The following is a 15865-nucleotide window of genomic DNA, read 5'->3' as shown; positions in this document are numbered from 1 at the left end:
CAGGTTTTACAGTTCCTGCGGTGGCAGGAGGGTGGGTCGTAGGGGGGCGTGGACCTGACCAGGTAGTCACGGAGGGAACGGTCTTTGCGGAAGGCGGAGAGGGGTGGGGAGGGAAATATATCCCTGGTGGTGGGGTCTGTTTGGAGGTGGCGGAAATGTCGGCGGATGATTTGGTTTATGCTCTGTTTGGAGGTGGCGGAAATGTCGGCGGATGAAACCCAAGTTTGAGTCTGGAATTAAATGTCTAATGATGACTGTCAATTCTTGGGGAAAATGTAGCTGAATAATGCCCTTTTAGAGAAGGAAATTGCTGCCTTCGAGTCACTCCAGATTCACAGAAATGAAAATAGATGCAGGTCAAAACAATGGTGCCCACATCCCATGAACTACTAAAAACAAAGTCTTGTGACTCAGTCTGAAGTGTCAGAGTTCAAGTAGCATCCAGAATTGGAATGGAGACTGACCCTCCTTCCTGGTGCACTACTCAGAGCACAGCACTGTTATTTGGAGAAATTGAGCTCTGCAGATGCTGGAGATCAGGGTCGAAGATTGTGGTGCTGGAAAAGCAGAGCCAGTCAAGCAGCATTTGAGGACCAGGAGAATCGACATTTCAGGCATAAGCCCTTCCTGATGAAGTGGGGAAGCTGTGATTTAACAGTAATGTCACTGGATTTATCAGGTTGAGGCTAATCCTTAGGTTTGAATACCACCTTGGTTAAAGTCAAATTATATTAATTAATTCCATTGAAAAATCAGGAGTTGTAAACTAGTGTTAGGAAACTATCATCAGTGGCTGCAAAACTTTATCTGCTTCACGGTCATTCTTACCAACTCTGGCCTCTGTGATTCTTGACCTGCAGTAGTCTGCTAGCCACAATCCAAGGGCAGGTAGGGATGAATAACAATGGTGATGACACATCCCATAATAGAAAATTAAATCATTCTCACATTCTTGCTTGTGTACATATTGGCCAATATTACTATAGCTACTACACTTTTTAGATGGCTTCATTGGTTGTAAAGTGCTCTGGAATGTCCGATGGTTGTGGAATGTGTTATATAGATGCCAATCTTTCTTTCCGGAACACGAAATGTCTTGGTAACCTGACCAATATTCTTCTCAATCAACATGACCAAAATACACATTGGCCTAAAATAAGAATAGAAAATGCTGGAGCTATTCAGCAGGTCTGGCAGATCTGTGGAGAGAGAAACCAAAAACATTTCAAGTCCAGTTCAACTTTGCTGAATATTAGCTCAAATGTTAGCTCTATTGATCCATACATACGTGTCTTATTTCCTGCATTTTCTCTCTTTATTTCAGATTTCCATCATAGGCAGAATTTGACTTTTGTTTTACATTTGACTTTTGTTTTTCCAGCATATTCTATTATTTCAACTGGTCATTTCTTTGATTTTCTGTTTTTGAGACTTTGTGTTTAAATTGGTTACCACATTTACAAGTAAACAACTTTAAAAAGTAATGCAGAATCTGTTTTCTGAGGTCCTGAGGATAGGCTGTAAATACTATATATATTTTTTTTTTCTGTAATTTCAATTAGAAATACTGCACTTCTTTTTAAAGCAAGTTGCTTGACCCTCATTGTAAGTGCTATTTTCAACTGCTGATGGTTCAAGCAGTGGGGAAGTCTAGTTGCAGATGAGCCTGAGCCAAGGGATGTGTTCAGCCTCTCCTACAGGGAGAGGCTGAACAGGCTGCGGCTCTTTTCCCTGGAGCGTCGGAGGTTGAGGGGTGACCTTATAGAGGTTTACAAAATTATGAGGTGGAGGGATATGGGCCGGGTGCTGGCAGGTGGGACTCGATTGGGTTGGGATATCTGGTCGGCATGTACGGGTTGGGCTGAAGGGGTCTGTTTCCACATTGTACATCTCTATGACTCTAATTGTGGACTGAAATAGGAAAAGAACAGTTTTAAAAACTGCACTTGGAAAGAAAGACTGCACTTCTTTTTAAAGCAAGTTGCTCGACCCTCATTGTAAGTGCTATTTTAAACTGCTGTTTGTTCAAGCGGTGAGGAAGTCTAAGCCAAGGGCTGTGTATGAATGGAGCTTTTGGTGGGCAACAGGTACCTGATGGACAACTGGTCACCACCCACCAGACCAATACCAAAGGCCTTCCACAACTGTGTAATTGTCACCCAGGTGACTGAACAGCTTGTGGATGTGAATGTTTGGGTAGGAGTCATTGGACCGTCAGAAAAGAAGGAGCTAGTCTCTCTGCAATAAAAATAATTTGCACCTGAAGAAAGTCTATTTTTCTTCATCAGTTGCTGTGAGCTATGGCTCTTAACCAATAAATCAGATACTTTATTGGTGTGACCCAGTCACCCTGTACCTCCTGCAAGCAATTAAAAGTACTTGGAACGTTGAGGAGCAGCAAGCTAGACAAGTTGAACAGGGACTATTAAACTGCCTTCACAGACTTTCCCTCTGTCATGACTCCAATATTTTACACAGTATTTTACATTCTGTGTAGGGAGTTTTATAAGGTAGTTAGAGTTTCAACTAGTAGGGTTATACATTCGTTCATAGTTATTTACCTGTAGCTAAAATAAGTAAACAAACAAACCTGGGTCTGAAAGACTAATACATTGGGGAATTTTGTGCACTGTTATAAAATGTGAACTTTGATGATGACTCTGGGGAAAGCTGGGCTTGATTGCTAGTGCAGTACCCCAGTGAGACATCACAATGCTAAATACATGCTTTTTTTTTTAACTACCCATCTTTTGATTAATCCTTTGTCACTACTGTGTTTCGCCTGAGCTGTCTTTGTAGTTCACCACGTGCCTCTGTCATGGAAATAGCTTGAGATTTTCAATTAACAAATCATAGTTTTTTAAAATGTGCTTCCCCCTATCTTGCATAATTTTCTGAAACCTTTTGCCCCCTATGTGATGACAAAGTAGGTTTTCATTGCTGGAAAAGCTCAGCAAGTCTGGAAGCAACAGGTATTGATGTTGGAGGTTTTTTTTTGAATAAAATGGACAATACAAGAATGCATTTAAGGTTGTGAAATTATTGATAAATTGCATCACCTATTGTCATTAATCTTCACACATCACTCTGTCTGTCAGCGAGTTTACTTTTGTTTTGAACGAGTATAAAATTTACTTTGAAGTTCAACAAGTCAAATGTTTCTTGGTAACGTCGGTATACATTTCCTGAGATATGATACAGCTTTGTAGTTTTTGTAGCCAGTTGGTGAGAGCTATAAGTCTTCAGTTTTAGCACAACTGACATTGTAAATCAGTTTGAAAAGAAAATATGTAAAGTTTACAGAAATATGTATCTTGACCTGTTTGTTTAATTTCTGATCTCCTAGATAGACCTGAACTTTGTGAGGGAGATGATGATCGTACCTCTAACAGATCCACTGAATCTTGCTGTACTGGACAAGAAACTGTTGAAGATATTTGTAGGTAATTTTTAAGCTTTTTATATTTTTATATTATCGTGGCTAATACTTGTAGTACATTGTAATAAGTCTTGGCTTAGAGGTATCGCTTAGTTTGCTCAACTGCGGTGTAAATAATTGAATGTGTCAATGCTCTTTATCAGTTGAGCTCTTTGCAATTTTAATTAAAACATTCTTGGTGCCTTCCCACAGGCTCCAACACTGGCAATTGCAGTTCTTGTGAAATCCTTTTTTAATACTTTTCGGTGAAATGGAAGAAGAAACAAAGGTGCAGAGTACTAAATGGGTTAAAGATTGGAAAGTGTTGACGTCCAAAGCCATCCTTGTTCAGAAATCACTGAAAGCTAGCATTCAGGTGCCGCAAGCAATTCTGAAGACAAATGGTATATTTGCCTTAATCACAAAATAATGTGTGTCCAGGAACAAAGAAGTTTTGCTTCAGCTGTATAGAAACTAGTGACACCATAGCTGGAGTATTGAATGAAGTCTGATCCCATGCCTAAGGAAGGATATACATGCTGTAGGGGGATTACAGTGGAAATTCACCAGATTAAATTGTGGGACTGTCTACGAAGAGAGATTGTGAAGACTTTACCTGGTATTCTCTGTTCAGAGTTTAGCAGTCTCCTAGGAAGTTACACAATTCTGAAAGACATAAACAGTATATACAGAAAGGATGTTTATTCTGTCTGTGGTGTATAGAACTAGGTGACATAGCCTCTTACTTTGAGACTGTTTAGGACTGAGATGAAGAAGAACTTCTTCACTTGGGTGTTGTATCTTTGGAATTCTCTCCCTCAGCAGACTGTGTAAGCTCGGTCATTAAGTAAATTTCAAGGCAGAAATTAATATATTTTGAGTCACCAATAAAATTGAGGGATTTTAGACAGCGTCAGCATATAGATTGAGGTAGTTGATGACCCATTATCAAGAATGGCTGTACAGACCTAAAGGGCTGAATGACCTCCTGCTGCTCCTATGTTCCTATGACTGTTTTGGAGAAGGAAGCTTCTGTTTCAGGTCGAGCAATGCAATAATTAAAATTGCATGCTTTAACACTACATATCACCCCTGGTTTTGACAGCTGGTCATTAATTACAAGTATTTCCTATTTCTCTATGAAAAGAAGAATTTGATGCTGAGGTGCTCTTTACTTACTTTTCCTTCTGCCCCATAATTAAAAAATAAATTTGGGCAATCAATCTTTCTCTCCCCTCCCCTGACCCTAGTGGAAACAAGCAATCCTCCAATCAGCTAAATGTGTCTGAACAGAAAAGCGACGTGCGACCTGAGGGCAGTGGCAGTAAACGGAAAAAGCAGGATGAAAGGATCCCGCTGGAGCGCTTTGGTCGAAGGTACCTGAATGTCACTGACCTGAGTCGACAGGCTTGGTGCGAGCAGCAAGTGGTTTATGGTCTAGAACTGCCACACATTGAACAACTGCGAGAAGAAGTTCCAGTTGTGAAAGCTGGTAGCTGTCTACACCTGGCAAGAGGTAACCTTTTAGACTGAAATGAACATTGCTAGTCCCAGCATCAAGTTGTTTGTCCCAGCATTAGTCAGTGCTTAGGGTCCGTAGTCACCTCATTTGTGAATATGTTTGCTTCCAAACTTTGGCTTGTTATTTAGTTCTGAGCTGCATCACAACCAAGTCTCATCCTATCTACATATGTAGGGGGAGATAGTGTAGTTGTGATGTCATTACACTCGTAACCCAGAGGTACAGGCTAATGCTTTGGGGATTATTCCACCATGGCAGCTGGTGGAATCTAAATCCAATTTCTACGTCTGTCTCAGTAATGGTGACTGATTGATTGTCATAAAAAAAAATCTGGCAATCTACTGTTCTTACCTGGTCTGGCTCACATAAGAATCCAGACTGTCAGTAATGTGATGACTCTTAACTACTTGCACAAATGGCCGCACAAGCCACTCTGTACAGGGGCAACTGGGGATGGGCAACAAATTCTGACCTTGCCAGCAATTACTATTTCCTATTAAATAATTTTATAAAGCAGACATTTTTCAGTAGGGACACCAAGTAATGATCAGAAGTTGGAACTGTGTGTCATGTCTATTCTTCATATTTTCTTTGATCTAACATGAATAAAGGAGGAATCAAAAGTGGATTTTCTGCTTCTGAATGAGCCCCATTTACCTGCTGTTTTTATTAAACTACTGCCTTGGCAGACACAAGGCTGATCTTGAGATTTAATTTAATCACTACTCCTGACATTAATTTAAGAACCAGTGCTGCTTCATTGATGAACAAAGTCAGCTGGGATTGAAATGTCTTTCTTCAAAAGTCAATATTTTTCAAAAGTTTAGTGGCAGTCTTAACTTCCCTCTCCGTCTGTCCGTCCATCCGAATTCACACTGCAGTTCTGCTGTGGTTGTTAAAGGGCAAGTGTGAGTAAGGTTATTTCTGCTTCTGTTTTAGAATTGGAGGTCCAAGATATTGTCCCAATAAAAGTAGAGAGCCGAGAAGATAGCTGGGCTGTGAAGATACTTAATCTTCTCTCAATGATCCAGTTCTTGCAAGCAGGTATATAAAAACATTGTCAGGTATTTGCCTTAAAGGTAGGAAACTTCTTTCATCGTTTATGCTACAAAATAATTTGCTTTTGTTTTGTAGCATTTTCCACAGCGTCATCCAGTTTTTCTAACCATGCTGGATAGGTTTTTAAAAATTTGCCTCTTCAGAATATAACAAGCCTCATCATGGTGAGCTGCACCATCTATGTAATCAGCTGAAAACTATCTAGCTGAAAGAGAGTCGGGTTTGAGTAATTGTCAACATAGGACTCAAATTTATAACCATCTGCAGGAGTAGTGAATATCATTGAGGCTGTCCACTCAGCTGTATTCTAACCAAGTAATTTGGTTGTGTATTGAATAGGAGAGCGTGTCCGAGAGCTGCCAGTGTTTGGAGAGCTGGAGGGGATTTTCCTTGTTGGTGTTGTTGATGAGCTGTGCTATAATTCCAAAGGTGAACTGGAATTGCATGAACTGAAAACTCGTGGTCAGCGAACATATCCCAGTGTAGCTCAAAGGAAGAGTCATCAGTTACAAGTAAGTGGGGGCAAAAATTTGAAAAGGATCTGTTTTCATTGGCTCACAAGACCTTCAACCTCATGTTTATCTGATTTAATTCTCTTGTAAACATATCATATTCTAAAACTATAAAATTCTTTATTATAGAATTTATAGAAAATGTTGTTAAATCCTTAAAAAAAAATAACTTTTCCATACAACTTTTGTCTTGTCATCTCTAGTTACAAAGTCTTGTTACTCCCACTGTATTTCTCTGTGATTCAGTGCAGTTTGATAAAGCATCAGTCAGGAATTGCAGGGTTTCATGTTGATTGATTAGTTACTGGTTGGACTTGAATTTAAGTATCAAGTCATTTAACAATAATTGGCTGTTAACTCATATCTACACTGTGCATATATTGGAAGTGAAGTTCGGTTTCTCTCCAACTACAGAAATCAATTGGAAAATCCCTTGTTTTTTTCTACCATTTGCTGGCTTTTAATCCTGTAATTATAGACACTGAATGTGATAGCTGCCTGATTCAGAATACTGTACCATTTTGTCTGACTGATCAATATCCCTCCCTCAACCAATTTCTCATTAATATTTGTGGGCCACTGCTGCAGCACAGTGGCTGTTGGTGGCTTTGCACAGAACAGTTCTAGCATTCTTAAAAGGGGAAATTCTTCAATGAGAAAGCCCACTGTTTAAATGCCAGTATTAAATTTTCTAGTGTTGTTGTGTTTTGTGATCCCAACCAGCAATTAAACATGCTGTCACAACATTCCAATTGGGAAGAAGTTATAGGTTACTCTCATGTCATTTTGTACATGGATTCCAAAGGTTTAAAAAAAGAAATACACTGCACAACCAGGGAACAAGTGAAGACTTCTGGTGTGTGAAATGAATAGCAAAGATATATTGAAGTGAAATAAAGAACTGTAGATGCTAGAAATCTGAAACAAACAAAAAGAGAAATTTGTGAAGAAACTCCAGTCTGGCAGCATATGTGGAAATGTTAACATTTTATTGAAGTGATATTGGCTCTGTATCGATCATTTCGTAAAACTAAGTCCCCTTTTTTATTACCAGGTTAATATATACAAACTTCTCTTTGAGGCTATGATAAAAGGCCAACTGAACAAGGACACTATCACTCACCATCTTTGCTTAAGGACGGAGCAGCCGTTTAGTTCAGAGATTCTGTTGCATGCTCAGAAGGTGGGATTTACCATAAGCGCATTCGGTGACCTTCTGGATTTAATATTGTTAAACCTGAGATATGCAGAGATCCCCAATATTGACGCCATGAAAATAGAATACTGTTACCAAGCAGATGCCTCTCTAATTGGAACAAAAGAGGTCAACTTTGAAGAGGAGTGGGTTAAAAGTGAGCTAAAGCATTATTACTCCTTCTGGAGGGGCCAGAGGGAGGCCAAGGGTGTGGATATTGAGGAGGCATGGAAATGTCGGTCTTGTGACTTTGCTGACATTTGTGAGTGGAGACAAAGTAAAGCTGAAGAAGCTACACAAAAGAATCAGGCGAATCGAAGCAAGTGAGGATTGCACTCAACGTCTGGTTTTAAACGCAGACCAACAGATTTGCCTTCTAGCTGGAAGAAAGCCACAGTCACGGTATCACTGTAGGATGTAAGCACAGTACAGGTTGACGATCCTTTATCCGAAATGCTCGGGACTAGCTGTTTTTTGGAATTCGGAATTTTTCAGTTTTCAGAACAAGTGAGAGTTTAATGGTGAAATTTTGAAAAATCTTAACGGAGGAGCAGACTTTTTATTAAGAACGTGCTTGGCCATTCCCCCCATGTTGCATTCTGAGTGACACACATCGAGTGGGTATCAACTTGGGGGTGTTCACAGAGAAACCCCAGGCCTGTCAGTGCTTGGTCACGACCCCACCCCCCCCCCCCAACATCAGCATCTTCGTGACATGCATCGAGTGGGTGTCGACCTGGGATAAAAGTTTGCTCGCCAAACAATCTTGGTAATGAGAAAAAAACTTCACAAAAAACCTTTGGATTTTGGAGCTTTTCAGTTTTTGGATGTTCGGATAAGGGATTTTCTACCTGTAATATCTGAATGCTTCTTGATACTGCGAGAATACTGATTTTATTCTGTGATTTTACTGCCCAGAACATTAACTTGGCTTTCTGCAGAGGGGGTTTCCATTAATGCCTTTCTGCTCCCTCACAGTTCTGTAAAGCAGTTTCCAATCTAATATATTTTTGTATGTGAAGTGCCTTGTGATACTGTTAATTATTGATATTTAGTGAGTGGCCTTTTGGGTAGATGTGATTTCCAACAGGCTAAGGTTATCAGGAGTTAGTGTCTCCTTCAGCATTTGTCAATATCTGCCCAAATGCTGCTCCTGTCTTTTAACATGAAAGCCTTGCCCATCGTGTTTTTATATGAGAGTGTCCTGATCTTAACTGGTTGATGTAAAAAAGGGTGGGGAGGAAGAAAACCGTTTTGAATGCTCTAATCTGATGGACCATGCAATGAGATGATTTTTAAGTGTAGCCATTGTTGTAAAGTGGAGCTAATAATTTTGTTGATGTACAGGCTGTACAATGCAACTGGTCTTTATCACAAAGTTTGCCAAATTTCTCTCTCTCGCTCTTTGCTGTCAGTTTTATATGATTCAACCTAAGCTGTCTTATTGATCATGCCCAGGGAACCATAATTATAAGCTGTGAGGAGAGACGATTTGGAGATGCCGATGTTGGACTGGGCTATACAAAGTTAAAAATCGCACAACACCAGATTAGTGTCCAACAGGTTTAATTGGAAGCACTAGCTTTTGGAGCGCTGCTCCTTCACCAGGCAGTTGTGTGGTGGTGGTTGTCACAATCACCTGATGAAGGAGCAGCGCTCCAAAAGCGAGTGCTTCCAATTAAACCTGTTGGACACTAACCTGGTGTTGTGTGATTTTTAACTGTGAGGAGAGAGTTTGGGAGAAAAAGTAATAATGTTTAGCACTCATTTCATTTTATTCCTTCATCCTCTTTACCTTTTTTCCCTTCCTCTTCCTCTTTTTTTGAAAGATCTGATTCCTTGGAAGTCCATGCCTCCAGCTGTGTCATCTAAATAGCTCTGATTCATGCATGAATCATAACTTTAGAGCAGGGGCATCACTCAAAAGTCTGAGCAATGAAGGCAAGCATGCTAAATGCCTTTTTAACCACCCTGTCTACCTGTAACGCAAATTTCAAAGCATGTGCTGGAACCCCCTTTGAAGATATAATGCTTCAGGAGTATACTGATCTCATTTAATCTCTCAATCAGTGCTAGATCGTTATGGATTCAGAAGGTCCATATTATGGTGAGGCAGTCCTTTTCAAGCAGTGCTCTGCCACTTGTGGGGCACCAGCACATGGTGCCATACCATGTGACTGCATCATGCAAAAGACCTACCAAAAGTTTTTTTTTAAATCAAATTGTAGGGGTAAGTCAACAATACACACCTTTGTTTACAGTTAGTAATATAGCCTGCACAAATTTGAAGGGCAATAAAACTAGGGTGTGGGGGATGTTACTTTGAAATAAAGGTGATCCCATGAACATAAGATTACGGCTTTGTACTTTGAGATATTAGCATCTGCATGTTTAGCATGTGTTCATGCCAAATTCCTTTACACCAATATTCAAAACTCGCTATCAAGCTGATTGTAATGTTTGTTTTTGATGGCAATCAAGGAATTTCATAGGAAAAGCTAAGCATATTCCATAATGTAATCAGAGCCTTCAGTCTCTATAAGAATTAAGCTACACCTATTAATAAGCTAGATATTACAATTATTAAGTTCCAGAAATGTCTAAATTTTATAGGGACAGCTTTTGGTAAAGTAGAACTTCTGGTCTTGGCTGTAAAGTTCAATGCACTACATCTACACATATAGAAGTAAAGAATTATGGAAGCTGAAATTCTGAAATAAAAACAAAGCGCTAGAGAAATCTGGTAGCATCTGTGGAGAGAAAGAGACAATTAATGTTTCAAGTCAAATAATTCTGCAGAACTGAAGATGGCTGGAAAATTATGGATTTTGTGCTGTGCAGACAAAGAGGCAGGAAGAGCAAGTTGAACAGATGGTGAGCCTGCTGGGAGCAAAAGACAAATGGAGTGCTGGTGGTAGTAGAGGAGATCTATAGATGTAAAATGTGTTTATGGAAGTTTTAAGTAGCAGAAGATAGGTCAGCTCTGTTCCTAACATCTATCATTTAACAGCTTTTCTACATCTGTATCTCTCCTTTACCATCCTGTTGCCTTTTGCTGTGGACAGCCTCACCATCTGTTCAACGTTTTCCTCCTTCTCCTCCCCTTTTGTTAACAGCAAAAGTGCCATCATTTTCCAGCCCCCTTCAGTTCTGAAGGACTTGAAACATCAACTCTATTTTTCTCTCCACAGATGCTGCTGGACCTGCTGAGTTTCTTCACCATTGTATTATTTTCACTACATTCACACATTTACACAGATTATTTTTCTTTATGGTTTTATTGTCGAAATGGTCACTAATGTAATGTCTCACATGCATTCCTCTATCAAGTTTCCTTAACTTGGAGTATTTTAATGTTACAATGTAAAACATAATCCGCACTTTATGTTTTTGTTATAAATAAACAACACTTTGTGTCTCATTTACTTGAATGGTATGTTATTTCCTGAACTTTTCTAAAGCTGGCATACTAAAATTGTTTACAAAGTTCTGATTGATCCTGTCAGAATTTTATGCTGTGATAGAAATACAAATGTTTCTGTAACTTCAACATTGCATGGATGATACATGTGGATCTGTAAAGAGGCAAAGTGCTTTATGCTCTTTTTAGGAATAATACTTAATATTTGTTCATGAGCTGTGGGTGTCTCCAGGCCAATGTTTATTGTGCATTGCTAATTGCACTCGAGGGTGATGGTGAACTGCCTTCCTGAACTATCGCAGTCCATGGAAGGTTGGTGCACCTACCATAGTGTTTAGAGGAGAGTTCCAAGAATTGGCCTAGCAACTTTGCAGGAACAGCAATTGCTGTAGCTTGAAGGTAATGCTCCTTGCTGCTCTTGTCCTTCTCGGTGGTAGAGATTGCAGGTTTAAATGGTGCTGCTGAAGAACCCTTGTGAGTCGCTACAATGCATGAGTGGTTTCAGCAATTTGAAGTGCGTGCGGAACTGACACAGTTATTGCAGTGCACCTTTGTGGATCTGGTAGCATTTACCATCTACAATGAATATTTAAAGAAGTGAATATGTTCTAATCTTGTAGGTTTTTTAAAAATCTGTGGTACTGAGCTTCTTGAGTGTCGCTGAACACAAAAATTAGGGGCAGAAGTAGGCCATTCAGCCTGCTCCAGTATTCAGTAAAATCATGGCTGCAATGGTGATGTTTTTAGTTTCTCATTCCCATCTACCCTGATAACCTTTTGAGTTGTTGTCCAATAAAAATGTATCTAACTTGTCCTTAAAAGTATTAAATTATCCTGTCTTCACTGCCCTCAGAGAAAAAGAATTATCACCTCTATCTGAAAGGGTGACCCCTAATTTTTATAGTCCCTAGTTCTGGGCTCACCCACAAAAGGAAACATCCCTTCTTTGTAAAGGCTGTTTAGTATCTTGTATGCTTCAAACTAGTAACCCCTCTCTCTTCTAAATTTCAGTAAAAGTACCAAGTCTGTCCTACCTTTCCTCATAAGACAAGAGTAGCTTTTTATTTATCACTTCTCCCATTTACAACAGAAACAGTAAAAACAAGACAGCGTTGCTCCAGGACTGAGGGTGCTATATAGACCGCACAGTCTACACACTCATACATAGCATAAAGTGCATAAGAAGTGCAAAACACACAAGTTATAGTGTAATAGAAGAATGATAAATAATACACATTTTTCTAACAGCAAATCAAAGTTGTGCTAAAACTTTTAGATGGGAAAGTGCCTGATGGCTTGGGGGGGTGGGGGGGAGAAGAAACTGTTGCACAGTCTGGCCATGAGAGTCTGAATGCTCTGGTATCTTCTGCCAGGTAGCAAGAGGGAGAAGAGTTTGTGTGAGAGGTGTATGGGGTCTTCCACAATGCTCTTAGCCTTTCAGATGCAGCGTGTGGTGTAACAACCCATTAATTCCAGGTATCAACCTAGTAAACCTTCTCTGGTCCATCTCCAATGTATTTTGATGCTTAAATAAAGAAACCAAACTGCACATGTATTCAAGGTGCTGTCGTATTAATGCTGTATTTAACTGAGGCAAAATGTCTATCCTTCTCTGTTCATTTCCTCTCACAATAAATAATATTTCATTAATATTTCTAATTGCTTGCTGAACCAATGTACTAATATTTTAAAATTTGAGCATTAGAACACTTAAATCCTCTATCCCTCAATTCTGCAGTTGTTCTCCGTCTTGAGTCGTACTTTTTTTTTTATTCTTTCTGCCAAATGAACAGCTCCACGCTTTCCCACATTACACTCCTGCCAGATTTTTTGCCCACTCACTCAACCAATCTAAATCCATCTGCATGTACTGATCCCTACTGAATGTGTTAACAATGTTGAAGTAGATGCTGAAGCCTAAGCTCTTTCATGCAGCATTGTGTGGTCACATGTTGGCAAAATCTTAGAGTTTTGACCAACTTGGGCTGTGCTGAGATGTGTGGTAGGATCAGTCCAATGAAGCCCCTCTTAGCAACTCAAGCCATATTTATGCTTTTCACAAGTGATGTGGTACGATTAGAGCTAGGCAGCGGTGTGTTGCCAATTGACAGTAATTATTGCTTATTGCTGAGTGTCGAGTTATTCTGGGAATAGTGCATGGTAAGACAAGGCGGAAATCAGACTTGAGAGATGCAACAGGCATGTAGTAGGCAATTTAATGCAGTAAATTTGGTAAAGTTAAGCAAGAAAACTCGCTAAACCTCATGGGTGGGGAGGGGGGAATACATTGCAAATTTAGCCAAACAAAAATTCAATCCATTATGTCTGCTTGATGTAGAATAGTTTTGTTTCTCAAATTTGTACTCATAGAATTGAGAGATGCCTCCTATTTTTTTAAAATGGATGAGAAATTCAGAAGAAAATATGAAGGTCACATCTATCAGTTTATTAGTATGGTATGTTATAATTGCTTTGCAGCATAGAACTTACCATTGCTAAAAAGAAATACAAAGTCCCCCCAAGTTTTTCATCCTACACTCATCAGGTTCAGATGCTATAAACCAGCCCTGAACCTGTGTATAGTTGAATATCTAAGAGTTCAGACAAACATTATTTGTGTTATCATAAAAAAAGTAGTCTTCAGGATGTTACAATTAAAAGTGGCTTTGACTATCCCACATCCACAAAGTAAGGTCACCACAGTCCTACTCATTCATTAAAGGTAGGAAGAACTGGTGGTGGTTTAACCGGTGTGTCACCACAGCTCAGGGGAGAGGAGAGGTTCAGAAGGAGAGTCCTTCAAGGTAACCTCAGCTGGTGTATGAAATGAATCTGTGCTGTAGGTATTGCAAACCAGCCATTCAACCAGCTGAGCTAACTGACTCGTCAATATGAAAAAGGCACAATGTCTTATACAATTACAATAATGCATGATTTTTGTGACATTGCAGTGCAGAATTTCACCATGTTTAATTTTAACGTTAATTATTACAAATGAGTGTAACTACTAACAACTTCTCTGCAAAGTAGTTGGCTGCTACTTTGAGTCCCTCAAACCTGCTCTACCATTCAAAAGGATCATGACTGATCTGACATTCTTCACGTCCACCTTCCTACCCTTCCCTATAACCCTTTATTCACCTACTGATCAAGAATCTATCTATCTCATTCTTAAATACACCATATAAATACACCTCAAATACCCACCTTCAGCTGCTTCAATTACCTTCCCTTCATCATAAGGTCTGAAGTGGGGATGTTTGCTGATGATTGCACAATGCTCAGCACCGTTCATGACTTCTCAGATATTGGAGAAATCCTTATCCAAATGCAACAAGATCTGCACAATATCCAGGCTTGGGCTGACAAGTGACAAGTAGCATTCACGCCACACAAGTGCCAGGCTGTGACCATCACCATTAATGGACAAACTTACCACCACCCCTTGACATTCAATGGTGTTACTATCACTGAGTCTCCTACTATCAACATCCTGGGAGTTCTCATTGATCAGAAACTCACCTGGACTCACCGCATGAATGTTGTTGCTATGAGAGCAGGTCCGAGGCCAAGAATACTGCAGTGAGTACTCACCTCCAAAATGCCAAAAGCCTGTTCACCATTTACAAGGCACAGTCAGGAGTGTGATAGAATAATCCCCACTTGCCTGGATGAATGCAGCCCCAACAACACTCAAGCTTGACACCATCCAACACAAAACAGCCAGTTTGATTGGCACTATATCCACAAGCATCCTTTCCCTTCACAGTGCTGAGTAGTAGCACTGTGTACTATCTACATGATGCACTGCAGAAATTCACCAAACATCCTCCGACAGTACCTTCCAAACTCCCTACCACTTCCACCTAGAAGGTCAAGGGCAGCAGATATATGGGAACACCACCAAGTTCAAGTTCCCCTCCAAGCCACACACCATCCTGACTTGGAAATATGTCAGTGTTTCTTCACTGTCACTGCGTCAAAATCCTGGAATTCCCTCCTTAATGGCATTGTGGGTCAATCCACAGCAGGTGGACTGCAGCAATTCAAGAAGGCAGCTCACCACCACCTTCTCAAGGGCCAACTAGGGACAGACAATAAATACTGGCCCAGCCAGTGATGCCCACATCTCAAGAAATTCCTCAGCTCGGTCTTAAATAGGTACCGCCTTATTCTGGTCATATGCCTTCTGGTCCTAGATTCGCCCATGAGGGGAAACATCCTCTCAGCATTGACCCTGTCTAGCCCAGTAAGAATCTGATATATCTCAATGATACCACTTCTAGTGAGTAGGGTCCCAACTGTTCAGCTTTTGCTCATACAACAATCCCTTCATATAAGGGATCGTCCGAGTGAACTTTCTTTGAACTCCCTCAAATGAAATGGCATCTTTCCTTAAATAAAAGAACCAAACTGCTCAGATATGGTCTTGACTGCTCCTTGTGCAGCTTGTAATAAGACTTCCCTACTCTTATAATCCAACCCTGTTGAAATAAGAACTAACATTCCATTAGCCTTCCGGACTACTTGCTGCACCTGTGTGCTAGTTTTCTGTGTTTCGTGCACAATAATGCCCAATACCCTTTATGTTGTAGCTTTCTGTTGTTTCTCTTCATTTAAATAATAATCTGTTCCACCTTTCTCCCTTGTAAACGAACTTGGCATTTTCCCATAGTACATGCTGGTAATATCCAGTCGGTCAAAGGCTAGTGTCTTTGTCCTCAGTGTGTATCTGACT

General features: G+C 40.1%; 1 protein-coding gene across 1 annotated transcript in view; it reads left to right on the top strand.

Annotated features, from left to right (window-relative positions):
- exo5 (exonuclease 5) overlaps positions 1–9260 on the top strand; it is a 10633-nt gene extending 1373 nt beyond the window's left edge. The window contains exons 2-6 of the mRNA XM_043718337.1: positions 3347–3443; positions 4669–4934; positions 5880–5984; positions 6339–6511; positions 7566–9260. Of these exons, the coding sequence (XP_043574272.1) occupies positions 3347–3443; positions 4669–4934; positions 5880–5984; positions 6339–6511; positions 7566–8033 (1109 nt within the window). The 3' untranslated portion in view covers positions 8034–9260. The remainder of the gene's footprint in view (positions 1–3346; positions 3444–4668; positions 4935–5879; positions 5985–6338; positions 6512–7565) is intronic.
- The last annotated feature ends 6605 nt before the right edge of the window (positions 9261–15865 follow it).

The sequence above is a fragment of the Chiloscyllium plagiosum genome, chromosome 28, assembly GCF_004010195.1.
Source record: "Chiloscyllium plagiosum isolate BGI_BamShark_2017 chromosome 28, ASM401019v2, whole genome shotgun sequence".
Classification (NCBI taxonomy): domain Eukaryota; kingdom Metazoa; phylum Chordata; class Chondrichthyes; order Orectolobiformes; family Hemiscylliidae; genus Chiloscyllium; species Chiloscyllium plagiosum.
Note: the sequence above shows the minus strand (reverse complement) of the source record. Positions and strands in the feature narration are given on the sequence as shown.